General features: G+C 47.3%; 1 protein-coding gene across 1 annotated transcript; it reads left to right on the top strand.

The window, feature by feature from the left end:
- The first annotated feature begins 626 nt into the window (after positions 1–626).
- Positions 627–27,725, top strand: ST8SIA2 (ST8 alpha-N-acetyl-neuraminide alpha-2,8-sialyltransferase 2). The gene is made up of 6 exons (XM_053364932.1): positions 627–1,101; positions 15,272–15,334; positions 15,948–16,070; positions 18,394–18,651; positions 20,134–20,427; positions 26,306–27,725. The coding sequence occupies exons 1-6, from the start codon at positions 992–994 to the stop codon at positions 26,589–26,591; spliced, it is 1,134 nt and encodes a 377-aa protein (XP_053220907.1). The 5' UTR covers positions 627–991; the 3' UTR covers positions 26,592–27,725.
- Positions 27,726–27,838: the final 113 nt, after the last annotated feature.

The raw sequence follows: 27,838 nt of genomic DNA, 5'->3' as shown, positions 1-27,838 counted from the left end.
GTTTTTAGGGGGCTAACCAGGTTGGGATAGCTGGGATAGCAGGCTTGTTGGTTTTTGAATGTCTTATGTACATTTTTCAATTTCGTTGTTCTGTTTGGGCCAATGACAATAAAGATTATTGTATCGTATTGCTGGAAGGGCCCTGACTGCCAGACTACCATCAGCTCCAGCCAGCATGAATAAGGGGAGTCATCTAAAATGCATCACATTGGCTCCCTCTGGTCTAGATGCTAACGCAAAAGGGAACACCCCAAACACTCAGCTGTCCTCAGCTGACATACGTTTGAAGCCTCAATCTGCCAGGCACGGAAACTCCACTCTTCAAAGGAGAGGGACAGAGATGAAAACGCTGGCCTACCTTACCGGGTTGCAAGGGTGACAACAAAGTGGATTTCTGACAAGTGCTCTCTAAATGGTTCTTACTACTGCTGTCATTGTGAGATGTCTATCTACAGATGTGTTTTGTTTCTTGGGACTGGAGGGGGATTCCGCTGTGTGTGTGTGTGTGTGTGTGTGTGTGAGAGAGAGAGAGAGAGAGAGAGAGAGAGAGAGAGAGAGAAACTTTGCAAAGGCTGTAGATGAGGAGGGAGGAGAGGGGGAGGAGAGAGAGAGGGAAGGAGGGGAGGCTTATCTCTCTCCCTCTCTCTCTCTTTCTTTCTCTCACTCATTCTCTCCCCTCTCAGTGTCAAGAAATCTTGGAGAGGAGGAGGCGGCGGCTCTGTCCTGGCAGGTCCCTTTCGCGAGGATGAAAGCCCAGCTTCCCAGCCTGGGGGTGCAGTAGGCGGTGACCCCCGAGAGAAGAGGGAGCCCTCAACTTGTAGGCAGCGGTGTGTGTAAGGGGTGGGAGTGGGGTCTCTCTTTCGGGAGATCTCCAAACTCCTGCGCTCGGGACCTTCTTCGCCTCTGGACCGGCAGAGGAGGCGCCCCGGCGGCTGCAGCCCAGCCGAGCCGAGCCCGTGTCTCTCTCCCTCCCTCCCTGCGCCCCGGAGCCATGCCGTCGCCGCCGCCGCTGCCCTGCCGGGGCTGGACGCTGGCTCTGCTCACGCTGCTGGTGGGGATCCTGATCTTCGCGGACATCTCCGAGATCGAGCTGGAAATCGGGTAAAAAAGAAACAATGGAGCCGGGTTCGATTCCCCCGTGCGTCCTTGCGCTCTGATCCAGGTGGCTCTTGTTGTGGGGGGCGCGATGGGGGGGGGGGGCTAAGGGAAAACAGTTTGGGAGAAGCAGGGGGCTTGGAGCCGGGCTGGAGTAGTGGGGTGGGGTGGGAAATCAAGCTCTGATTTGGTTCGGGCAGGGGGGCGTGGCGGAGGGGGGTTTGTAAGGTAGGGGACACTTTTAGCTCGGGGGTGGCTTTCCAAAAAGAGGGATCGATGCGAATGATGCTGGCGGAGGGTTTACAAAGGAGAAGGGAAACCTCTGCGGGGGGGGGGAAGAGTGCGGTTACAAAGGATGGTTTTTCTCTGGGGAAGGAGGATGAGGAAGGGGGCGCGATGGAGTGGAAGGGGGCTGCAAGAGAAGGAGTGGGTGGGTGGGCTGGGCGAGGGGGGGACTCCGGAGTTTCTTTGTCTCCGCGCGCGCTGCCTCGGCTGCTAGAGCTCTCGGTAAGCGAGGGGGGAGCGCTTTCGCTCTAGCCTCTCGCCGACCGAGCCCCCAACCCCTGTACCGGCCAGCGCGGGGTGAGGTTCGAGGGTGGGGTCGGGCTTATCAGCTGCAGTTGTTGGGGGGTTGGGGGGTTAAGGAGTCAATCTATGTGGGTCTTGGGGAGATCTGGAAAGCGGGAGAGGAGAGGGGGGCGTGGACCGGCTGGAAGTTGGGGGGGGGGGAGAGAAACGGGAAATGAGAAAGCCGCCTTGTATACCAAGTCCATCTAGCTCCGTGCTGTCTGCCCTAACCGGCAAGAGGGAAAATTCCCTGCCCCACCTGAAGATGCCCCTGGGTTGAACCTAGGATCTTCTGCGTGCAAAGCAGATGCTCCACCACTGAGCTCTGGTCTCTCCTCTGGGACACAGGAGAACCTCATGCCTTATTTTGATAGTTACAAGCTTAGTGGATCAGGTGGGTGCTGTAGATGTAGCATATCTTTATTTCAATAAGGCTTTTGGCAAAGTCCCCCATGATATTGTTTGGTAGATTTGTAGGTAGTTGACTAACCAAACCCAAAGAGTACTCACCAAGGACTCCCCGTCATGGGGGGGGGGGAGAACGTGACAAGTGGGGTGCTGCAAGGTTCTGTCCTGGGCATGGTGTTGTTCAACAGTTTTATAAATGACTTGGATTAAGGAATTGAAGAGGATTTGCATAGGACACCAAATTGAGAGGGGTAGCCAATACTGTACCTCAGAAGACAGAATCAAGATTCAAGATGACCTTAACAAATTGGAGAACTGAGCCAAAACTAACATATGACATTTCAATAGGGACAAGTGTAAGATTGTACAGTTAGGCAGGAATAATCAGATGCCCAAATATAGGAAGGAAGACACCTGGTTTACCTGTAGTATATATGAAAGGGATCTAGGGCAGGGGTCAGCAACCTTTTTCAGCCATGGGCCAGTCCCTCAGACCATGTGGTTGGCCGGACTATTTTTTTTGGGGGGGAATGAACGAATTCCTATGCCCCGCAAGTAACCCAGAGATGCATTTTAAATAAAAACACACACTCTACTCATGTAAAAACACCAGGCAGGCCCCACAAATTACCCAGAGATGCATTTTAAATAAAAGGACATATTCTGCTCATGTAAAAACTCACTGATTCCCGGACTGTCTGCAGGCTGGGTTTAGAAGGTGATTGGGCTGCATCCTGCCCCTGGGCCTTAGGTTGCCTACTCCTGGACTAAGGAGTCTTAGTAGACAACAAGCTTAACATGAGTCAACAGTGTGATGCTGCAGCAAGAAAAGCTAATGCAATTCTGGGCTGCATCAACTGAAGTAATAGTCCAGTTTAAGGGAAGTAATAGTACCATTATACTGTCTTATATCAGACCCCACTGAGTACTGTGCTCAGTTCTGGGTACCACAATTTAAGAAGGATATTGGCAAACTAGAACTCATGCAGAGGAAGGCAACCAAGATGATCAAGGGTCTGGAAACCTAGCCTTATGAGGAACAGTTGAGGGAGTTGGGTATGCCTAGCCTGGAGAAGAGAAGACTAAGAGATGACGCAATAGCCGTCTTTTAAATATCTGAAGGGCTGTCATGTGGAAGATGGAGCAAGCTTGTTTTGTGTTGCTCCAGAGGGGAGGATCCAAACCAATGGATTCATGTGACAGGAAAAGAGATTCCAACAAAACTTGAGGAATAATTTCTGATGGTAAGAACAGTAGAGCAGATGAGCTGGGAAGGTGGTAGACTCTCCTTCGCAGGAGGCTTTTAAACACAGCTTGGATGCCCATCTGTTAGGGTTTTCTTAGCTGTGATTCCTCCATTGCAGGAGGTTGGACTACATGAAGACTGGGGTCCCTTCCAACTCCACAGTTTTCTGATTCTATGAAAGATACAGTTGCTCCTCTAGTTCAGCATTGCCTTCGCTGACTGACAGCAGTTCTCCAGGGTTTCAGGTGGGGTCTATCCCCCCAGGCCAACCTGGAGACCCCAGGGATTGAACCTGAGACCTTCTGTGTGCAAAGGGGATGCTCTGCCACTGAGCTACATCTCTGCATCTTGGGATAGTGACTTGTAGAAGGACTGGTTTCATGCAAGAAGTACTGAAAAGCTCCAGGTTTAGCACTTGAGAAATGTTGGAAGTTTAAAGTGGGAGACATGGATCCACCACACTCCATTGACAACAGTGGCATTGTTGGCAAAGCTGGAAAGTGTTAGGCATCATGCTCAGGTATCGGTAAAAGGCAAAGGACCCCTGGTCAGTTACGTCAAGTCAAAGGCGACTGTGGGGTTGCAGCACTCATCTCACTTTTCAGGCCAAGGGAGCTGCCGTTTGCCCACAGACAGCTTTCCAGGTCATGTGGCCAGCATGACTTAAATGCTTCTGGCACAACGGGACACCATGATGGGTGTCGGAGTGCACGGAAATGCGGTTTACCTTCCCACCACAGTGGTACCTATTTATCTACTCTCATAGTGGTGTGCTTTCGAACTGCTAGGTTGGCAGGAACTGGGACAGAGCAACGGGAGCTCACCCCATGGCATGGATTCAAACTGCCAACCTTCCGATCGGCAAGCCCAAGAGACTCAGTGGTTTAGACCACAGCGCCACGAACGTCCCTCAGGTATATCTAGCAGGGAGGCAATAACCATTCATTGCACTTATCCTTTTTCTGCCCGAGAGCTTGTGACATGGATCGAACCCCCCTTTTGCGATGGTTCTCCCCTTCTCTGTGTACCTACTCCACACTTGCAGGACCCAGCCTTGGTATTTGTTTTGAAGGGAATGTCTGAAGTAAGAGGAGACACCAGTGCCCCAGGGCAGGTACTGAGTGCAATTCTCTCAATACAGAATAATAATTTCAGATCCACGTTCTCTAAGTGTGCATTAAATGTATGGTGCCTTTACAGTGCCACCATACACACCATACATTTAAAGAACATTGCTTCCCCCAAAGAACACTGGGAACTGCTAAGGATGCTGGGAATTGCATCTCTGCAACACATCAATTACAGTTCCCAGCATTCCTCGGGGGAAGCCACATGCTCCAAATGTGCTTTAAATGCTCAGATTCTGCTTCTCGGTTTCCAGCTGGGCAACTGGTTGGCCATTGTGAGAATAGGAGGATGAATTAGATAGGTGGGCCTTTGGATCCAGCCGGGCTCTTCTTATGCTCTTATGGACTTGTACTGCCATGGGAAAGGCTGTTTGGGGACATAGGAAACTGTCTTGTGCTGATTGAGACCATTTGTCAATCTAATTCAAGATGACTTCTGAACACCAGTTGCTGGCGATCCCAAAAGGGGAGAGCTGCTGTTGTGCTCGGGTCCTGCTTGCAAGCTTCCCACTGGGGCATCTGGTTGGCCACCGTGGAAGTAGGATGCTGCAGTAGACAGTTCTCTGCCCTAAGCCAGCAGAGCTTTTCTTATGTTCTGCCATTCTGGAGAAAAGGGTTGGGTGGATATCTGCTGTGGGCACTTCCCGGTCAGGGATGGGTTTGGCGAATAGTCAGGGAGGGAGGACAGAAGTCAGAGTCTCTCCACCTCTGCCTTAGATGTTGCTGTCAATCTTGTCTTAGGCTGAGTAGAGGATAAAATGAAGAGAGCTCTTCCACTTTCCTATTATTCTGTGATGGAGCGTGTGGTCCTGATTAGACCAAGGAGGGAGGAGCACTCCATCAAGTTGAAGGGGAAGCTGCAAGTCGAGATACGGATGGAGCAATGTATAAAAATGTAGTTCTCAGACTGTGCCATGAGAAATCAATCACGTAATTAAAGACTGTTGTGACTCCAGAGTAGCCATTGATGCAGCAGACTGTCTGCTGCATTTTGGCACAAAACACCACTCCAAGCCCACCTTCTTCCTTCCAATTAGGAAGCACAACCAGAGCAGTTTCTTGTGCAGGTATCCAGAAGGTGGACTACGCCTTACTTGCCCTAACTAAAAGGTACACCTTTAGAGGTGCAATTGTGAAAAGTCCCTCTAGATATAAATCAGAAGGGAGGAGTCTGAGTCGTCAGGGAGAGATTCATGCGCTCTTACATTTCTCCGAAGAAAATAGGGACATCCTAAGGAAAAGCGGGACATTCTGGGATCAAATCAGAAACCAAGATGGCTTCTGTAAATTCGGGACCGCCCCTGGAAAACAGGGACACTTGGAGGGTCTGAGATTTGGTACTTGCCAAACTGGAATGGGATAGGACAGAAGAACAGTAGAAGAGTCCTGTTGGATCAGGCCAATGGCCCATCCAGTCCAGCACCCTGCTCCTTTAAAAAAAATTACATTTTTATTTGATTTTCTAAAATATGAACATACAACGAAAACAATTCCCAATCCAATTATCGAGATTACTCTGAATCTCCTGACTTACCCCCATCCCTTCCATGGGTCCTATTGATTCTGTTTTCAACTGCATATCAATACTTCTCTATTTTTTCATCTTCCTAGGTTGCCTATACATTCTATTACATTACAAGTGTGTTTTAAAAAGGTAAAGGACCCCGGACAGTTAAGTCCAGTCGCAAACGACTCTGGGGTTGCAGCGCTCATCTCGCTTTACTGGCTGAGGGAGCCGGCGTGTGTCCACAGACAATTTTTCCAGGTCATGTGGCCAGCATGACTAAGCCGCTTCTGGTGAAACCAGAGCAGTGCACGGAAACGCCATTTACCTTCCTGCTGGAGTGGTACCTATTTATCTACTTGCACTTTGACATGCTTTCAAACTGCTAGGTTGGCAGGAGCTGGGACCGAGCAACAGGAGCTCACCCCGTTGCGGGGATTCAACCCGCCGACCTTCTGATCGGCAAGCCCAAGGCTCAGTGGTTTACACCATAACGCCACCCGCATCCCACAAGTGTGTTTAAGATCCTGCTAATGTTTTGACTTGTTCACACTGATTTTATATATACATTATAAACATTTCCCATTCTTTTTTTAAAAAATTCGTCTCTTCTTGATTCCTAAGCTTCCCAGTTAGTTTTGCCATTTCAGCATAGTCCATCAAATTGATTTGCCATTCTTCTCTAGTTGGGGTTATCTCTTCCTTCCATCTCTGGCCTCAGTCCAGCACCCTGTTCCAATCAGCTGCCCCAATGGGAAACCTGCAAGCAAGACCCAGGCAGAAGATCCCTCAAACAGCAAAATGGGGCATGCCCCGCCCCCCGATTCCAGATAATTTGTTCATTGAGCATTCATCCTGATATGTTTGCAGGAAGGTTAGATGATGTTGCATCGAGCATCACTCCACACTTCCCAGGGCATTTCTCCACCACTTTCCGTATCACAAAAAAGTCCAATCTTTTAGGGAAGTGAGATTGTGGCACAAAAACCTCCCAATCAGCTTTAATCGCACAACCTAAATTTGTCCATGTGTGGTTGAATCGCACTTGAAAACAGTGACAGCCTGGAAACAAGCTATACTGGAACTTGATTGAGCATTTGTGCTGATTTGATTCTGTGGCAGTCATAAGACAATGAACACTCACCTGGTATTCATCCTGATTTGCTCAAGGGCTGTCTAGTCATTAGTCCCATTAGTAATTTGCTCATGTTATACTTTACAGCAGATTTCCCTATCATTTTTCAAGCCACCAGAAGTCTATTATTATTATTATTTTAAATGGATTTGTTGCACCATTTGTTGCACTTTAATTGTGCAAACCTACACCTACTATAGGGATGTGGGTGGCGCTGTGGGTTAAACCACAGAGCCTAAGACTTGCCGATCAGAAGGTCAGTGGTTCGAATCCCCATGACGGAGTGAGCTCCCGTTGCTCGGTCCCACCTCCTGCCAACCTAGCAGTTTGAAAGCACGTCAAAGTGCAAGTAGATAAATAGGTACCGCTCCGGCGGGAAGGTAAACGGCATTTCTGTGCGCTGCTCTGGTTCACCAGAAGCAGCTTAGTCATGCTGGCCACATGACCTGGAAGCTGTACGCCGGCTCCCTCAGCCAGTAAAGCGAGGTGAGCGTCGCAACCCCAGAGTCGGTCACGACTGGACCTAATGGGCAGGGGTCCCTTTACCTTTACATTTACACCTACTATAGGCACTTAATCCCTCCCACAAAGCTGTGAGACTGTGGAGATGGCTCAGGTTTTTAACCCTAAATCCACCAGAGGGTTCTCCGTAGAAGGCCTTGGTCTCAATGACTGGGGTCTGGTGGCCCAGGAGTTCTCTACACCTGGGAACTTGGGTCGTCTAAGGAGAAGCAGGGCATCACTTCCCCATCCAAATTTCTGTCCCTCTCCCCCACCCCACCCCACCCTGAGAAAAATCACATTGTGTCCTAATCATTCCCCTTTATCATGAAATCAATTAGGCACTAGAGAGTGCCTTAGGAAGAGTGCCCAGTTTCTGCCTGGCACACAGCTTGCGGTTATTTTATTCCCAACAGACCCCCCCAAACAGCAACAAAAATTAATTCACCATCTCCTTCCTTCTCCTACACCAGGATACAGTGTGAATGATGAGGCGCAGGTGAGGTAGGTTATCAGAGGGATAATAACCTGCCTTTGAATTAACCAGGAGCAACCACTGGAAGAGACAGGGATGAGATGTGAAATGGGCTGGTGGCCGGTTCTGGTCTGGTGGTCCCAGTGTAATGACAATCATGTCAGGCTATATTTATGTATAGGATGCTGGTCTCCCAACCCCCACCCCCGGTCCGCTCCCACTCATTCTCAGCAAGCAGACCTTTTAGAGCCCACTTTCCACATTCTCCCTCTTTGTTTTCCGGTCTTCTTTCTTCTCTTCCCTCCATGCTTCCTGGGGTATCTTTAGAGGCAAGGATGGGGAAGAAATTCGATCCAAATCTATCTCCTTTGCACTTTCTAAAGCATTACACAAACCAAAACACAGCCCTTTTCCAAATTTCGCGTACCTCCGAATTTTGCAATTGTATTTCATGCGTACAACAATGCATATACAGGAGTAAAGCGTTCTTTACTGAGTCAAACCACTGGCCTATCTAACTCAATAATATCTACAATGATTGGCTTGTGACTTTCCAGCTTTACCTGGAGAGGCAAAGGATTGAACCTGGGGATAATTGTGTTTCAGTTCTCTTATTGCTTCAGAGAATGAAGATTAGGTAGTTTCACATTAAAATGTGAATTCCTGTGAACCAAATTTCTCCCCATCCTTACTTCTGAGCAGTAGTATTAGATTGGTGTATTTGTATCTGGTCATCACAGAACAAGTCTGAATAAACCGCCACACAAACAGATGTGAAATGCCAATTCTCTCTGGTAAATTTCCCTTTAAAAAGAAAGATAAAATGTTAAAATGAGATGAAACAAAAACGAATGCTTGCAATTCTGAATACAATTATGTAAAACCTAAAGGCTGTGGTGCTAATTAAAGTCACTTAGCAGCATACTTGTCTGCTGGTGAAAGGTTTGCCATCAGCAAAACGTGGTTGCACACAAGAATGCATAAGCAGGTTTTCTGGTGACTTTGCTGTGCAGTAAATTTCACAATCTGTTGTGCAACAAGTTCCTTCTAGCACAACTGTTGCTTTGAATTCCTCTGCCGCTCAACAGAAAAACTCACCCGTCCAATAGCGCAAGAGACTTTGTGCTAGCAGACAGAATGTGGTGGACACAGCCCTGAATGAAGAAAAGCATAAAACAAGCATAATATTCTGAGTCTCCCTGGTAAGGTATGGATTTTTGCACTATAAAGCCATCCACCCCAGTTGTCTAAACCTGAAAGTTATGAGTTATCTTGCCTTCCTTTCAGGGCATAATTTGAACTGCAGGGGTCTGTCTCCTGACCCTCCTCCTCCTTATATGGTTCCAAGAGAAGAAGGAGAAGTTCTGTATAGCTACAGCGAAAGGCAATTCTTGACTTTATTGGCAGAGACGTTGCTAGAATTCACTGCCGTGGCTTTGAAGAACTATTTGGCTCCCCAGAGAGTACCTGCTGTTTCGGAGGAGAGCTTTTTTAGACACCTCGTTGCCAGGCTGTGACAACGTGAGCAGATGAGACCTTTAAACATTGATGTGCAAGGTCTCAAGTCGTCTTGGCGAGGCAGGAATATGAGGTTCCCCTTGTCCTGGGCAGGGGAGATCAAGTCTGGGGAGGCTGTGCTCAAATGGGAGATCCCTTCACTCAAAGGAGACACAGCTACTCTGCACCCCCTTCAGTCATCTTCCACCCTCCTTTCCCATGACATCTAGTAACACAAAATGTGTGACAGGACATGACTGCTTTTGCTGCTCCAGGAAGAGGCAGCCCAGGAAGCAGAGCTGATCAGGTTTGCTAAAAATGTCATGCAACGGGCTTTCTGATGCCTTACCACAACCATGGGGTAGAGAAGCTTCAAAGCCAGGAGCTATGTGAGGATAGGACTTATGGGAGAGTGATCCTTTCTGCAAATACCCAGGTTTTTCTTTGCACAGTCTGCATCCAATTTGCATACATATCCATGGAAAGAATTAACATAATTTAGACAGAAGTACAACACATTGTAGCTTACAGATCGTGAGCAGGTGAATTATACATAATAATTAAAATAATGTAATAATTTATTACTTATACCCCACCCATCAGGCCGAGCCTTCCAACAGAATATTAAAAACACAATGAAACATCAAACATTAAAAACTTCCCTAAACAGGGCTGCCTTCAGATGTCTTCTAAAAGTCAGATAGTTGTTTCTTTCCTTGACATCTGGTGGGAGGGCGTTCTACAGGGCGGGTGCCACTACTGAGAAGGCCCTCTGCCTGGTATATTTAAAGTGTATATTTAAAGCATGCACTCCCCCCCGCAAAGAACCCCAGGAACTGTAGTTTGTTAAGGGAGCTGGGAATTGTAGCACTGGGAGGATAAACTACAGTTCCCAGGATTATTTGAGGGAAAGCCCTGTGTTTAAAATGTTTGGTGTGGATGTGACCTCAGCTGTCTAGGTGCTGCTAGCTGCTAGGTGCTGCTAGCTGGAAAGGTTTCCACTCCTTTCATAAAGGTTGCGAATCTTTAAACCACACATGGATCAAACAGCTGTGCTGGTTGGGGCTTCACTCCAAACATCTGGAGGGCACCAGGTTGGGGAAGGGTGCCCTAGGCCACCTGTAAAGCCAAAATGGATGCGCGCGCACACACACACACACACACACACACACACCCTTTGCTCTTTAGCAAACAAAGGGCCCTTTCTCCTGGATTTCCTCTCCCTGGGACTGGCAAACAATAAAGAGACATGAAAGTGAGCTCCCTCTTCCCAAGGCCACTGAATGGCTGAGCACATAAAGATGAAAGGTCTGGGTGGGGATGCAGGGGGAGGGCAAGGGGAAGAAGAATCTGCTGAGGAAAATGATACACATGAACCAGCAGAGTGGATTCGGCTGCTGCCTGGAGCTTTGGGAAGATGGGCATCCGACTGTTTCTCAGAGTACTTATCAAACACTTAACTCCCAGAAGGAGGAATGGCAGAGATTGAAAATGATGCGAGGTGTCAAGTAAAGTAGAAAAGAAGCTACACATGGGCACTTAGTTTATTTATTTGTCTTTTAAAAATACTGGGGACCTGAAATTTGATTTAAAAAACAAAATCTAAATGGTTCACAACAATTATACATACACAATAAAAACCACAGGTGGTTGGGTTTTTTAGATCATCAGCTAGCTACCACAGAAACTGTTTATCTTGTCTGCATAAGCCTGAGAACAAATAAAAGTTCCCAGCAAAGGTGTAACTCGAAGTCACCTGCTGGATCTGTATTGACAGAGCACTAATGGCTCAGTTTCTTGGGGAAGCAGACTTGGGAAGAAGCAAATGACACGCCTGCACACAATTTCAGTGATATAAGGGTTCAGGGGGTTCCCTAAGGTATCCTGGGCCTCAGTTGTTCAGAGCTTTGTAGCTTGATTCAAGGACCTTGACCCTGGCTCAGTAGTATATGGGCAGCCAAGTACAGATGATTTAACAACGGAGTCACATGTTGTCGGCCAGATGCCCCCACCGGCAGTCTGACTGCCTGGTTCTGCAGCAGCTGGAGCTTCCAAACCAGGCCCAAGGGAAACCCCACAGAGAGTGCATTGCTGTAGTCCAGCCTCAAGGTTGCCAACACATGGAGTACAGTGTACATGTCCACTAGGAAGGGAAACCTGTGGCCCTCCAGCTGTTCTTCAACTCCAATAGCCTTCCCCTCCATGAATATTTCCAATCCTCTTTTAAAGCCATCCATGTTGGAATCCATCGCTGCCTCCTGTGGGAGGGAGTTCCACAGTTTAACTATGAGGTGCATGAAGATGTACTTTGTTCCGTCTGTCCTGAATTTTCTGGCATTTAGCTTCTTTGGCTGTTCATGGCTTCCAGTAGTAGGGAGGAAACTTTTCCCTATCCACTTTCTCCAAGCAAAGGATAATTTAATGAACTTATTGCGTGTCACTTCTTCCTCACTATTTTGAACGCTGAAACCTTTCCTCATCAGGAAATCACTCCATCCCCTTCATTATATTGGTTGCTCTTTTCTGAACCTTGGCTGCCCTAAATGGTCTCTTCAGATGCAGGTTACAGCTACAATGTACATTGAAAGTTCTCTTGCCACTTTCCCCAGGCTGACAAGGAACCATTCATTGGTAAGCACTCTTTGGGTTTGGTCAGTCATCCACCAACACAAATCCACCTAACAGTAACATTGCCTAGCCCACGTTTTAGCAGCTTCTCCACAAGGATATCACAGAGGACTTTGCCTAAAGCCTTACTGAATCCAAATAGGTTACATTCACAGCATTCCCCTGATCCACCAAGCTTGTAATTCTTTCTCGCTGTGTGTGTGTGAGAGAGAGAGAGAGAGTGTGTGTGTGTGTGTGTGTGTGAAAGAAATAAGTTTAGTCTGGCATGACTTGTTTTTCAGAAACCCAGCCTGGCTCTTAGTAACCACAACTTCCTTTTCCAAGAGCTCACAGGCCACCTGTTTCATTATCTATTCTAGGACTTTTCCTGGCTTGAATGTCAAGCTGTCACTAGTTACCTGGCTTCTCTTTGCCCCATTTCTGAAGCTGGGGACAATATTTGTCTGCCTCCAGTCTGCAGGGACATTACCTGTTCTCCAATGATTCTCAAAGATTATAGACAGAGGCTCTGAGATTACATCTGCACATTCTGCTAATACCCATGGATGCAGTTCAAAGCAGCTAGGTGTTTCCTTACTACCTCTTTTCCTATCTTGGGCTGCAGCTCCCTCTCTGCATCATTTATTAAACTATCACCAGATTGGGCACTGTTTTCCTTTTGGGAGAAGGCAGAGGGAAAGTTGGTGTTGAGCAGTTCTGCCTTATCTCACTAGCTCAATAGCATTTCTCCCTTTTTCTCACACAGAGAAAATAGTACCAGTACTTCCTTATTCTTCCTCTTGCTCTGAGCATAGCCCCCCCAAAAAATCTCATTATTATTATTTTTAACCTCTCTTGCAATCCTGGGCTCTAGCCCACCTGAACTTCTCCCTGTGAGTGTTGGCTAGTCATGTATACCCTACTTTTGTAATTTTCTTACTCATCTCTTCTTAAATCTCGGTTCATCCATAAATTCTTTATGCAACCACACTGGTTTCTTTAGATGCCGCCTACTTTTATTTTGTATTGGAATTGTTGGGAATGTGCCTTCAGTATTTTACCTTTAAGAAACTCCCATCCATCATGAGCTCCCTTCTCTTGGGGCATTTCTGACCACAGGATCTCACCCAGTAGTTCTATAAGCTTTTTGAAATCAGCATTCTTAAAGTCTAGAGTGCACATCCCACTACACTCAGCTTTCTCTTTCCTCTGCAATACTGAATTCCAAGAGGACATGATCACTTCCTCCCAAGTTTCCCACTACTTCTGCCTCACTGAGCAGTTCTTCCCTGTTGGTGAGGATCAGGGCCACAATAGTGGATTCGCTTGTTGCTTCTTCCAGCTTCTGATAAATGAAATTGTCAGCAAGGCAACTGAGGAATTTGTTTGACCTTACATTCTTGGCAAAGTTTTATTTCCAACAGATATTTGGGTAGCTGAAGTTTCCCGTGACTGCTATAGCTCTCCTTTTTGAATGTTTGGTAATCTGTTCTAGGAACGCATCATCCAAGTCTTCAGTCTGGCTTGGAGGTCTACAGCAGACACCCACAGTAAGGTCACTGTTGCTTCCCTCTCCTGAAACAAACAATCCCTTCCAAGGATTATTTGTGGGAAGCCACGACTGTTAAGAGGTGTGCAGCTGCTTTAGCTATATGATCTGGATATGATCTTAGAGGCAGAGGACCTCTGAATATCAGGTGCTCAGGGTGGTGTTCAAAAAATAGGAGGGATAGCTGTGGACTCCAAGTGCCTTAGTCAGCTTCCCTGAAACATCCGATCAGTCACTGTTGATACTGGAGTAAGGTAAAAGGTTAAGGAACCTGGACAGTTAAGTCCAGTCAAAGGTGACTATGGGGTTGTGGCACTCATCCCGCTTTCAGGCCGAGGAAGCCGGTGTTTGTCCACAGGAAGCTTTCCAGGTCATGTGGCCAGCATGACTAAACTGCTTCTGGTGCAATGGAACACCGTGACGGAAACCAGAGCACACGGAAATGCCATTTATCTTCCTGCCACAGCGGTATCTGTTTATCTACTTGCACTGGCATGCTTTCAAACTGCTTGGTTGGCAAGAGCTGGGACAGAACAAGAGGAACGCAGCCCGTTGTGGGGAATCGAACTGCCGACCTTCTGATCAGCAAGCCCAAGAGGCTCAGTGGTTTAGACCACTGTGCCACCCGCTTCCTGTGGATACCGGAGTAAAGGGGCCCTTAGTAGGGTGTCCACATAAGCATCAACCCCCCAAAAGGACACAGGTGTGTGTGTGTGTGTGTGTGTGTGTGTGTATTATATTATATACAGTGCTTTTCTTCTAGGAAAAAAATGGTTCTGGTACTGCATACCCTTGACTACCCCTAGAAAAAAAGCACCGATTATACATATTATATAATTGCACATGTTAATTATGCAATTGCATGTGTGTGCATATTAATAAACATATATTTATATGCAGGCTTAGAAAGAATTACTATGGTCAGCATCCAGTGTTCTCTGTCTTCTAGCAAGGACTCTCGGGCTAACAAATGGAAGCACTTTAATGATGCACAGCAAAGTAATCTAATGCAACTGTTGTGCTAGCAGAAACCTCTTGTGCAACAGATTGCGCAATCTACTATGCAACACAGTTACCAGCAAGCTGCTTCTCAATTCAATTGCACAGTGAAGTTCTGCTGGTGCAAAACATTTCGCCAGCTGGGCAGGTATAAGTGGCTTTCATTCTGTGCTATCTTAGAGACAAGCCTGTAATTTAAATAGAAATACAATCCATTTCTGCCTAGTGAGGAAGCCAGTGACCAGGTGACAGCTGGGCGGGCTGGGCTGATGGGGGTTAGCCATCCATCGCTTCTGGAGTCCACCTGCTAGGGTAAATATTTTATTGTGGCCAATAGAATTCTGTAGAATTCTTGGAAGATATTTAATTACAAGAAAATGCCTCCAGTCACAAAGTTTGCCTTTACGTTATGCCCTGGAACCTACACATGATATATAAATGAAAGCTTCTAACTTCGGAGCCCTCCAGACTACAGCAAAGAGGAGATCACACCAACGGTTGAGCAAAAGCTTTGCGAAAAGGCACCAGTTTGATGAATAATGCATTTCCTTTGTCCTGTAGGAATTCTGGAAGCAGAGGTGCAATCAGATCGGCACTGAGCAGCTTACATGGCAAACCTAATAGGTTCGTAAATTGGATGTTGTGTTCATTTGCGTTTTGCTTTAAGAGGGCTATTAATCTGCTTCATTCTCTCTCTCTCATACACACACTCATGCTCACACATTCTCATGCATATTCTCTCCCTCCCCCCCTCTTTTATGTGAGATGGTGCTCTTTCCACACACGTCATAGATATCTGTTCCTTTCCTGTTCTGCTTAATCATCCCTCTGTTCACCCAGAATCGTCCACCTCTCCCGCAATACTCTCCTATCTCATTACCACCAGCAGCTTTTAGTCATTGAGACTGATTGGGCAGAAAGCAGGGAGATCAACAGTAGGTGGCGCCAGAGCCAATGGCAGGCAGCACCAAACAATTCTAGCTTTGCCCCTCACCTTGCTGAGTTCCACAAGGGTTGTGTACACACTATATCGTTAAAGCACGTGATTTCCCTCAAAGGATTCTGGGCAATGCAGTTTGTTCAGGGTTGCTGGAAACTGTAACTCTGTGAAGGGTGAACTACAGTGTCCATAATTCTTTTGGGTATCTTGAGAGGTCTTGCTGGAATCTGTGCTAATGGATCCTGCTCTTTCTCTTCCTCCGCCACCACCTCTCCCTTTCTCTCTTTTTCTCTCCAGAGCCGAAGTGTTAATAAATGGCTCCTTATCTCCAGCTGTTGTTGACAGAAGCAATGAAAGTATTAAGCACCATCCAGCTCCATCCAAATGGCAACACAACCAGACACTCTCTTTGAAGATCAGGTACTATCTAATTTCTAGGAATGGGAACATCAAAATCCAGTGTTACAAGATTGGATGAAAGTTTGACGCTTGTTTCGAGATTTTGACGCATCTACAGATTTAATTTTTTTTGTTTGGTTTAGTTTATTCAATTTGTGCATCATTTCACACAGTCAGCAGAAGGCTTGAGGCCATTTACGGAGAAAATATAAAAATACTTATAAAGAAGACAAGCACTAATAACATAACAGAAAAGCAATAAAAGCATTCATCCACAAATATCACCCAACAACATAAAACAACCGCTCCAACCAGATAAGAATAAGTTGACCCATAATTGATCTCTGTTATTCTAAAAAAAATTCAAAAAATATTAAATTCCATTGTAGCAAAGCTCGTTCTCTATTTGGGAATTTACAAACGTGGCAGATTTCATGGAATCATAGAATTGTAGAGATGGAAGGAACCCCAGGGATCATCTAGACCATGGGTAGGCAAAGTAAGGCCCGGGGGCCGGATCAGGCCCAATTGCCTTCTAAATCCAGCCTGCTGACAGTCCAGGAATCAGCATGTTTTTATATGAGTAGAATGTTTTCTTTTATTTAAAATGCATCTCTGGGTTATTTGTGGGGCATAGGAATTCGTTCATTCCCCCCCCAAAAAATATAGTCTGGGCCCCCACAAGGTCTGAGGAACAGTGGGCCAGCCCCCTGCTGGAAAAGTTTGCTATCCCCTGATAAGTCCAGTCCAACCCCTTGCAATGCAGGAATCTCAACTAAAGCATTAGATCTACAAGCCAGGTTATTTTGAGTTTGGGCAGCATTACTAGTAATTCCAGACAGAGCAGCAGCAGGGAGCTGGGGGCCAAAGTAGAAGGAGTACCATGGGAAGTGAAGACTGAGGATTGCTGGTGCAGCACCTAAGTCACGAAGCCGCCAGTTCAAATGTTGTCTCTGCTATCAACTCAGTGGGCAGCCTTCAGCAAATCCATTCATCTCAGCCCCCCAGCTGGAGGTAATGCGGCCACCAAGGTGGTTGATGTAAGCAGTACGGAGATAATTTCAATGTGAGCTGCTTGGAACACTCGCATTATAAATTCCAAACAGCAGCCTCACTATTTTTACAGTGAAATGCCTGTCATCATGAATGGGGTTTGTGCACACATGGTTTGTGTGTGTAAAGAGATCCTTCAGGAAAATGATGCTTTTGTGCCGCATATGTGGCAGCCTTTTAGATATATGTAAAAATGTTTGTTTGTTTGTTTATACACTATCCTTTCGCCCCAAAGACTTGCAGAGTGGCATACAAAAAATGTAAGGCTGGGATGGGGAACCCACAACCTTCTAGATGCAGTCTACTGATGGCTCCATGGCAGAGGACCCTCAACATCACAACCATACCATTAGGACAGCACAACCATAGCATCAAGGCACAGCTTACATGTGAGGTAGCCAACATGGTGCCCTCCAGATGTAGGTGAACTGCAGCTCCCATCACCCAGCAAGGCCAGTGGTCAAGAATCATGGAAGGTGCAATCCAGGAACATCTGGAGAACATCACATTGGTTACATAACTAGCTGCCTGACTCTGAAAGGGTTATAGCTGCAGAAGGTCCCTGGTTCAATCCCAAACATCTCCATGCACAGTTCGGTAGGTCCCATGTCTGAAACCTTGGAGAGCTTCTTCTAATCAGTGTTGGCCAAGGCTGAGGAACCTTTGGCCCACCAGATGTTGTTGGACTACAATTCCCATCAGTCCCAGACAGCATGGACTATCATCAGGGATTATGAGAGTTGTAGTCCAGCAATGGTAGACTAGCAACGGTCCAGCAACGGTGGGACACGGGTGGCGCTGTGGGTTAAACCACAGAGCCTAGGACTTGCCGATGAGAAGGTCGGCAGTTCGAATCCCCGCGAGGGGGTGAACTCCTGTTGCTCGGTCCCTGCTCCTGCCAACCTAGCAGTTCGAAAACACGTCAAAGTGCAAGTAGATAAATAGGTACCGCTCCAGCGGGAAGGTAAATGGCGTTTCCGTGTGCTGCTCTGGTTCACCAGAAGCAGCTTAGTCATGCTGGCCACATGACCCGGAAGCTGTATGCCGGCTCCCTCGGCCAATAAAGCGAGATGAGCGCCACAACGCCAGAGTCGGTCACGACTGAACCTAATAGTCAGGGGTCCTTTACCTTTTTAGTCCAGCAACAGCTGGAGGACCAAAGGTTTACCAACCCTGGTGTAGACAATGCTGAGCTAGAAGGACAATGATTCTGACTAAGTTGAAGATAGCTTCCTGTGTTCCTAACTAGACTTATTGCCTCCCTCCCTCCCTCCTTTTTTCATTTAAAAAGAAAGCACATCTTGAAATTTCTGGATGCTGAAAAAGACATCTCAGTGCTCAAGGGAACTCTCAAGCCTGGGGATATTATCCACTATGTGTTTGACAGAGACAGCACAATGAACGTTTCCCAAAATCTCTACGCTCTCCTGCCCAGGACTTCACCACTGAAAGGCAAACACTTTCAGACATGCGCCATTGTGGGCAACTCAGGCATCCTGTTGAACAGCAGCTGTGGAGAGGAAATAGATGCTCACAACTTTGTGATAAGGTAATGGTGGTTTCCAAGAAGCAGCACTCGGCTTTGAAGAAGGCCCTTCTCTTTAAAATAACCCCCAACCAAACCATGCATCTCAACTAGGGGTGGAGGAGAAATCTAATTCTGTTCGCATTTAAATGAACCATAGACTTGGTAGAGAACCCCAAGGATCATCTAGTCAAAGGCAGAATAGAATAGGGGGGTAGTCAAATTCACGGAGGATAAGGCTTTGAAGCTTTGAAGGCAGTAGTGTAGTGAGAAATTCAGAAGTGCATGACAGTCACAGCTACTCCCCACTCACAGCCACACCTTTTCTAAGTTGATACCACCTGCCAAAATTATACAGTAATCTTGTAATTATACAATAATCATATTAATAATAACAAGAGATGCATTGTGTAGAGATGCATCAGTGCAGATCTCCATGTGTTGCCTTTCAGCAACTTTCCATGCACATACATGGGCAAATGATTTGCAGTGCTCCAATATATTCTTTCAGAGTGAATTAATACAGTGGTACCTCAGGTTTAAGTACTTAATTCGTTCCGGGGGTCCGTTCTTAACCTGAAACAGTTCTTAACCTGAAACACCACTTTAGCTAATGGGGCCTCCTGCTGCTGCCGCGCCACCAGAGCACGACTTCTGTTCTTATCCTGAAGCAAAGTTCTTAAACTGAAGCACTATTTCTGGGTTAGTGGAGTCTGTAACCTGAAGCGTATGTAACCCGAGATACCACTGTATGTGTTTTCCTTGATGTTCAATTGTACGTAACAGAACTTGAGCACCATTCTCTTGAAAGGGAAGCCCCTTGTGTTTTGAGTGTTCCTAAATGCTTCACTTCAGGGCATACAGTGGCTAAAAAGCTCCCCTTTCATGCTGACTGGGCAGCTCTAGGATTCCGGGGGCAGGTACCCTGATAAAGAAATAGTAGAGGGTCTTCAACTTCCAAGGACCTTAGACCACTACATGAAGGCTGTATCACAGAGCAGTTGAAACTGAGCAGAAGAATGCTATTGTGCTCATGTCTTGCTTGTGGCCTTCCCAACTGGGCCATGTGGTTGGCCACTGTGAGAACTGAATGCTGGGCTATATGTCCCTTGGTCTGGTCCAGCAGAACTCATCATGCCTTGTTCTTAACTTCTGTGGGTTGTCTGTATGACTTTTACACAATGGGAAAGGAAGCATGAAGCAATGGGGGCTGAGGCGCTTCAAGATAAGACGGTGACCATTGCTGACATGCTACACAGGGAGGTGGGATCCCTTGTCCAAGTGCCACGTTCTTGGCTGGGCAACCTTCTTTTGCCCATGGCCTCTTGCACCACCACTCCTGACATGAAACCCATAGGAAGTTTCCTGACAGGAATGGAACCCTCAGGTCAGAAAGGGTTTTTCCTCGCCAAAAAACAGACCCATTCCCTGATCATTTCAGACCCTCTTTTGGTGCCTGCTCTAATGTCCGCTTCCTGGATGTGTGCCCTGACATTTCCCTTCCAGGTGCAACCTCGCCCCGGTCCAAGAGTACACCCGGGACGTGGGGACCAAGACAGATCTGGTGACCATGAACCCATCGGTCATCCAGCGTGCTTTCGAGGACCTGGTGAACGACACCTGGCGGGAGAAGCTGCTCCAGCGCCTGCACAGCCTCAACGGCAGCATCCTCTGGATCCCAGCCTTCATGGCCAAAGGAGGCAAGGAGCGTGTGGAGTGGGTCAACGAGCTCATCCTCAAGCACCACATCAACGTCCGCACCGCCTATCCATCCTTGCGGCTGCTGCACGCCGTCAGAGGGTGAGGAACTCTGCACACCAGGCCAAAAAAGCACTCAAAATTGGGCTCTTGGGAGACATGCAGAACAGTTCCTGATGGTCTTTGTCTTTAATGCTTTAGTGCAGGGATGTGGGGTGAGGGACCTCAAGCCCTGGGGTCAAATCCAGCCCTCCAAGCCTCTCTATTCCCCAGGCCACACCTCTAATCTCTAGGCCACGCCCCTCACAGGCCCTGCTTTACAAGAATAAAACTCACCTTCATTGCTCTGCTCTCCTTTGCTCTGGCCCTGTCTACTCCTAGCATGTGGCCCTCAACAGGTTGCTGAGAAGGGAATGCAGACCTCAGTCCAAAAAAGGTTCCTTACTCCTGCATTAGCTTGTATTTATCTGAATTTGAGCAGAGATGCAGAGAGAAAGGGATGCTTAACTTTCCTTGTAGGCTGTTTTACTGAACAAAATCACCAACACCCAACTGTGTGTCGTTGTTGTTTTAATAATAATAATAATAATAATAATTTATTATTTATACCCCGCCCATCTGGCTGAGTTTCCCCAGCCACTCTGGGCAGCTCCCAATCAGTGTTAAAAACAGTTTTAACGCGTTTTAACGTGTAGGGGAATATATACTAGCTCCACGTATCTTTTTCCCCTGCTGGAAGATAAAGCAGTTTGAAGAGGTACCTTGCTTGCATGCTTGCTTGTTTTTGATCAGCAGACAAACAGCCTGCAAGGAAAAAGCAACGTCCCTCTTCCCAGGCCATCCTCTGGTGGCACCGATCAAAGATGAAGTTCCCTGCAGAGGCATCCCAGTTAAACCAAGCCTGCCTCACATCTCCCATCAGGGATGACCCTCACAAATTCAGTTTTGAGTGATGGCTTCTAAAAACTGTACGCCGCTCAGAGCCTTCAGCAAAACAGCATGTTCTGGGATTCTTTGTTTCATGTTCAAATGCCATGCTCATTTTAAAAAAGAAAAAAAGAGAGCTTAAAAACTAGTGCAAGGGTAATTCTTCATGAGCTATATTTCTTTGTGCAGGGAGGTTTGTTGGTTGGGTTAGAGAAGGGACGTGCACACATAACTCTATACAGATCGTACATTTAAAGAACTCTGGGAGCTGTAGTTTACCCCTCAAAGAACTACAATTCCCAGCACCCTTGGCAAACTATTAGGGAGGGATGTATGGTGTTCCCTGGCTCCTATACCAGGCTTAATGGCATGTTTACTCTGAATGTGTGGATCGGCACTAAATATTGATGCACACATATATGCATGAATTAATCCCTGCGTCATCTATGGTAGGAGATACAGGTGGGGATTTCGACCCTTGGCTGTGGCTCTGCTCCTTGTTGCCAAGACAAGGAAAAGCAGAAGAGGAATCACAGCCCATTGCATGAAGGTGCACAAGCCTGAATGGCTGCAGCAACACACACAGCAGAACCCACTAGCCCACAGCAGGTGGACTTTTGCTCTGTCTGCCAACAGGAATGACACTATCAACAGAAGTTAAATATACGAGAGAGAGAGAGAGAGAGAGAGAGAGAGAGAGAGAGAGAGAGAGAGATTCCATTTTGCAGTAGGCTTAACCCTGGGTATGATGAGGCCTTAAGCTACTGAAGGTAATGGGGCCCTTTATATGTCCAGCTGTCCTTTGTCAACAACAAATTGTCGCTGTTTTTTGTGTTGAATATATGCTATATGGTAATTTATGGACCTAATAGGTATCTAAAGCCATTTGCACATGCAGAATGTAGGCACCCTATATATAGAAATGAGCAAACCAGTGATATTTTAGGGAGCAGACTAACAGGTGGGGCCCATTACTTACATCATAAGAGCCTACACAACACAAAACACTGTTGCTGTACGTAGGTTTTATTTTATTTGCTTTTTATCTTATATTTTGGAAATGTACATCCAGGGTTTTTCCCCCTTTAAATTTTTTTTGTCCCCCCCCCAAGAGAGTGTGCCCCTAAGCTATAGCTTGTTTAGCTTATATGTAAATTTGGCACTGGCGTAATCCTACATTTCCACAGCAAGGAGAAGGTTGGTGGGTGGGTGGACCGGAAGGAAAACAAGGGTCTGTTACTCAAATCTGCTCTTTTCTGAGCTGTAATTAAGTGGATTTCATGAAAGAAGCTTTGCATATCAACTGGTTCCTAAACCTGTGCTTGCATCTGTCGCCTCCTGCCATAAGCTATCAGCCAGGCTTGCTGCAATTTGGAGAGGCTCCCTGGATCCCTGGAGGTGCCACCGGGGCAGACAAGGTGGAGGATGAGCAGATTTGGATCTCCTTTTCTGACTCATCCTGAGCCAGGAAGGTATGGGGCCAAAGTGTAATTGTGCAGATCATGGTAGGACTGCCAGCTCTTTGTTTCTGGCAGGGGACCTGTGCCTTTAAGGCATTGCCCAGCAGAAATTCAACAGCTGTTGGATTTTGGGGGCCTTGAATGCCACCTGGGCTATGCCACAGGGAGGGGAGGGGGGGAATTGGTGACAGCGGGGAAGATTCTTGCATCTAAATTTGGAACCGGCTGTCCAGCTGACAAATCTTCTGTGTACATTGTCCGTCAAGGGGTTGCTTTTCTCTGCTTGTTTGGTTTTCTGCCCATGAAACGGTGCCGCAGGCTAGCAGGTCAGATGGCGAGAGAAGCGTCTGTTGCAAAGACACGTCCGCACTGTAATGAATAAGATGGGAGGGCGGGGTGAGGAGAGCCAACAGCTGGGGCTGGGAAGAGCTAATTCAATTAGAGCTCCAAGCCACGGACAAGGTCCACGCTTGCAGCCAAAAAGGCAGCAAGATGACCAGCTGTCTTGTGGGCATGTATAATATGTCACTCTGCTCCAATGGGGAGGGAAGGCAAGGATTGCAAGCAGATGGTTGATGACTACACAGTGCTGCTCCTTTGCACCCAAGATGCCATGGCATCCTCCTGCCCAGGTAACAAGGGCCCTGAGAGATCATCCCATCCCTTCTATACCCAGTTGACCAATGCACTCTCCAGGTGAGGGTCTAAGAAGATAAGAAGAGCCTGTGGATCAGGCCAAGGCCCAGTTCTCATCCAGTTCTCACAGTGGCCAACCAGATGCTCACAAAAGCAGGACCTGAGAACAACAGCACATCTCTCTCCAATCTTGCCTCTGACAATGAAGGTAGAACAGGGTTTCCCAAACCTGGGTCTCCCGCTGTTTTTGGACTACAGTTTCTATCATCCCTGGCCACTGCTCCTGCTAGCTAGGGATGGTGGGAGTTGTCGTCCAAAAACAGCTGGAGATCCAAGTTTGGGAAACTCTGAGGTAGAGCTTTCAAGGCTGTTTGTACCTGCAAAGAAGAAGAAGAAGAAGAAGAAGAAGAAGTTATTATTTGTACCCCGCCCATCTGGCTGGGTTTCCCCAGCCACTCTGGGTGGCTTCCAACAAAAATTAAAAATAATTAAAATATCACACATTAAAAACTTCCCTGAACAGGGCTGCCTTCAGATGTCTTCTGAATGTCAGGTAGCTGTTTATCTCTTTGACATCTGATGGAAGGGCGTTCCACAGGGTGGGCACCACTACCGAGAAGGCCCTCTTCCTGGTTCCCTGTAGCCTCACTTCTCGCAATGAGGGAACCGCCAGAAGGCCCTCGGCGCTGGACCTCAGCGTCTGGGCAGAATGATGGGGGTGGAGATGCTCCTTCAGGTATACTGGGCTGAGGCCGTTTAGGGCTTTAAAGGTCAACACCAACACTTTGAATTGTGCTCGGAAACGTACTGGGAGCGAATGTTATGTGGTCTTGGCGCCGCCCCCAGTCACCAGTCTAGCTGCCGCAAAGGTTTAGGGGCAGACCTGCTGCTTCATTTGCAATCAGTGTGTGCCCCATAACCTCCTGCTGAAGTCCTTTTAACTTTTCATACTCCAGTTGACCCTACGTTTGTTGCACTTTAGCACAGGAGTGCCCTGTGGCAACAATGCAGGGATGCTAGGAAAGCAGTGCAGGAGAGCTAAGAAAGCAGAATGGTGGGTGGGTGGTTGAGTGTAATTCTACCACTAATGCACTAGTGTTGCATCAGTGACTTGTTGCAGTATATGCATGGGGCAGTGGGGGGGACAGCAGTCCGGAGGGGTCTCTAAGTCACTGTGATGCCAGGGGGTCTTACCTCCACTGTTGGAGGCAATATGTCTCTGAATGACAGTTGCTGGGAATCAGAAATGGAGAGAAGGAAGGTTCTTCTCCTGTTTCTATGTCAACATGAGAAAATCATCAGGGGTGCACAATAAAAAGGACCTCTTGGGGGCCCTTAAAGCCCCCCGTCAGATATTTAAAAGGTAAAGGGACCCCTGACCATTAGGTCTAGTCGTGACCGACTCTGGGGTTGCGGCGCTCATCTCGCTTTATTGGCCAAGGCAGCCGGTGTACAGCTTCCAGGTCATGTGGCCAGCATGACTAAGCTGCTTCTGGCGAACCAGAGCAGCGCACGGAAATGCCATTTACCTTCCCGCCAGAGCAGTACCTATTTATCTACTTGCACTTTGATGTGCTTTCGAACTGCTAGGTTGGCAGGAGCAGGGACGAGCAACGGGAGCTCACTCCGTCGCAGGGATTCGAACTGCCAACCTTCTGATAGGCTAGTCCTAGGCTCTGTAGTTTAACCCCCAGCGCCACCCGCATCCCTATTATCAGATATTTATTTTTACAAATTCTCTTCTTCTGGCTTAGGAAGAAAATACTCCCTGCCACTATGGCTTGCTGAAAAGAGGTATCAAACGGCAGGCCCTCAGCCCTTTTCCCAGCTTCCTGAGTCAACACAAATCTCAGGTTTTAACAGCAAGGCTGATTGGTGTGACCAATTTGGCGGCAGTGGGGGGAAATAATTACAGTCTTCCTCAAGACAGCCTCCCTTCCTAATTAAAACTCTCCAGCAGGAAAGGTGGAGTCTCCAGCAGCAAAAGGTGCATCGTTGATGTGGCATCCCACGTGCACTTGGGGCACCTTCGTTTGGGTCTGCAAAATTAATTAGCTTTTGTTACGGTCCTCAGCTGTTTTGCAAAACAGGAGAGCTGTGCTTGGCGCCTACATGGACAGTGTCAAAGCTGACCTGAGTGTGAAGAAAGAGATAATGCAGCAATTTGTTCCTCATTTAGAAGTCTAGCCAGGATATTTTCCCTCCCTAGTTCAAACGTTCTGCCCTCAGTGCTCCCTCTGCACCACCCTCAAGAGATCCTGCAACACACTAAGGAGGGGCAAATCTGTCAATTTCTCATTTCTCCAAACGAGCTCAGTTTTCCACAGATCCACAGGTTTGTGATTAAAAATAAACAAATCCTTGTGATCATTCTCCAGCATTTTAGTGCAAATTCCTCCTAACACACACAATTTTGTACACACCTTTGGCTAATATAAACATTTTTGCAATGTTTCTCATACACACACACACTATTTTCCCTATATAATGCATTTTTGTATGTCATTTTCACTAAGAAATGCATTTACCCCAGTAAATTGCGTTGTTGTACACATGATTTGGTGAAGAACTGTAACTGCAAAATTTGGAGGTGTGAGCATTTTGAAGAATGGCTGTTTCAGATCGCTTAGATTTCAGAAAGTGCAAATGAGGTCAATTTGAATCAAATTTCTTACCGGCCTGGGAGTCCCCATCCTTGCCTTAAAGAGACAGATTCCCAGGAAAGACAGAGGGAAGAGAAGAAAGAAGAGGGTGGACTGAGATTTATAGCTCTGTGAGGTCAGCACCCTTAAACCGAAGTTCCCAGGAGTCTTCTTGACTGCTGAAGTTGTCTAAGAGCGCTTTAATTTTGCATAGTGGATGTGGCCAGCATTTTCCTTTTGTCTGTCCTTGACCCGCCGCAGTTCACTTTCCTCAGTCGATGAGTTCCAGCCTTCTTTTCTCTTTTTCCCTCCTAGGTATTGGCTGACAAACAAAGTGTACATAAAACGCCCAACCACCGGACTGCTCATGTATACCCTGGCCACTCGCTTCTGCAACCGGATCCATCTCTACGGCTTCTGGCCCTTTCCTCGAGATCAAGACCAGAACCCCGTGAAGTATCACTACTATGACACTCTGAGATATGGCTACACATCGCAGGCCAGCCCTCACACCATGCCCTTGGAGTTCAAAGCCCTGAAGGCGCTGCACCAGCAAGGAGCCTTGAAACTCACCGTGGGGGAGTGCGAAGGGGCCACGTAGGAGGGGGCTTCTGGGGGACCTACTTTCCTAGAGGCTATGCCCCATGGGAGGAAGGGGGAGGGGGAGGCACAGATGAGCAGCAAGTGGTGATGGTGGTGGCAGTAGTGGGATTGGTTTTCTTTGTTGACGTCCAGAATGGGGGATGCATGAGACCTGTATCCGGGGTACAGGTTGTGCTCTACCTCTGATGGTGTTGCTGTTTGGTGTTCGCGGGTGGAACGTGAGGGACAGGACTGGTGAGAGAAGCGGACCCAGGCAGGGGAGAGTGGCTGGGTGCAGAAGGGGGTTGGTACTTAACGGCAGCCTCCCCTATCCCACAAAAAAAAAACCAAGCTTGGGAAGTCACTGTGGTTTGTGTGGGTACTTTAGCGTGACAACTAAATGTTAGGCCAAGTGTTGTGAGTTGGTAGGTAGGGCCTGTTTGGCCAAGAAGCCAGACTTCTGGCTCGTGTTGTGTTCTTGGCTTAGTGGTAACAAGGGGGGAATAGGGGTGGGGGTTAATCCTTAGATCTGCCTGAAAAAGCAAAGAGGGGAGGGGAGTGAGGAGTGAGGAGTAGCAGCCACGGCCGGTTCTCCAAGGGCATCAATCCAAGAGACGTCGACTGAGCTTCTCCCTTTCAATCTGCGACTATTTCTTAAGTGAAGGGGTGCCCTTTGGTTTCTGGAAACCGCTAGAAGTTCTCCGGCGTCTTGCTGCAGAAAGGCGAACCGAAGATCCTTGGAAACTAGATGGCTGGGTTTGTTGACATTTCTACAGGAAGAGAAAATGCCAGGGCCTCAAGAAGATGTAATGTGGCTGATGTAAAATAAATGAAATTCACACACACACACACACACACACACACACACACACACACGGTTGAGGTGGACTTAGAAAGGCCGCTTGGTTTTCTTTCCTTTTCTATCTTTCTTAACAAAAGTCGTTGGGATGTAGTATGTAGAAGGTGCCTACCGAAAGCAGTTGGTTTCAAGAGTTCCAGCTTTTAGAAGACTTGAGGTGGATTTGAACTCATGACCGAGTTCTCTAGCTGAATCAAACTGCAGAGTTCAAAAAACAAGCTGAATTTTCCAGATCACCCAAGTGACTGCTTTGCTGTGGTCTAGCTGATTTGTTATTAAACCAGTTATTTTTAAGTCACTGTTGCCTTCTGTTTCTTCTTGTAGTTCTTTATTAAAACGTTGGTATGCCATCCTCGCTTACAACAATCACTTTCTCCGGATATAGGCCTGGTTTTCACAGGCGGCAG

This window comes from Podarcis raffonei, chromosome 14, assembly GCF_027172205.1.
Source record: "Podarcis raffonei isolate rPodRaf1 chromosome 14, rPodRaf1.pri, whole genome shotgun sequence".
In the NCBI taxonomy this organism is placed as follows: domain Eukaryota; kingdom Metazoa; phylum Chordata; class Lepidosauria; order Squamata; family Lacertidae; genus Podarcis; species Podarcis raffonei.
Note: the sequence above shows the minus strand (reverse complement) of the source record. Positions and strands in the feature narration are given on the sequence as shown.

Coding starts and splice junctions, on each gene's coding strand:
- ST8SIA2 (XM_053364932.1), top strand. CDS start 992: ATGCCGTCGCCGCCGCCGCTGCCCTGCCGGGGCTGGACGCTGGCTCTG. Junction 1,102..15,271: donor GAGATCGAGCTGGAAATCGG/GTAAAAAAGAAA, acceptor TTTGTCCTGTAG/GAATTCTGGAAGCAGAGGTG. Junction 18,652..20,133: donor GCTCACAACTTTGTGATAAG/GTAATGGTGGTT, acceptor TTTCCCTTCCAG/GTGCAACCTCGCCCCGGTCC.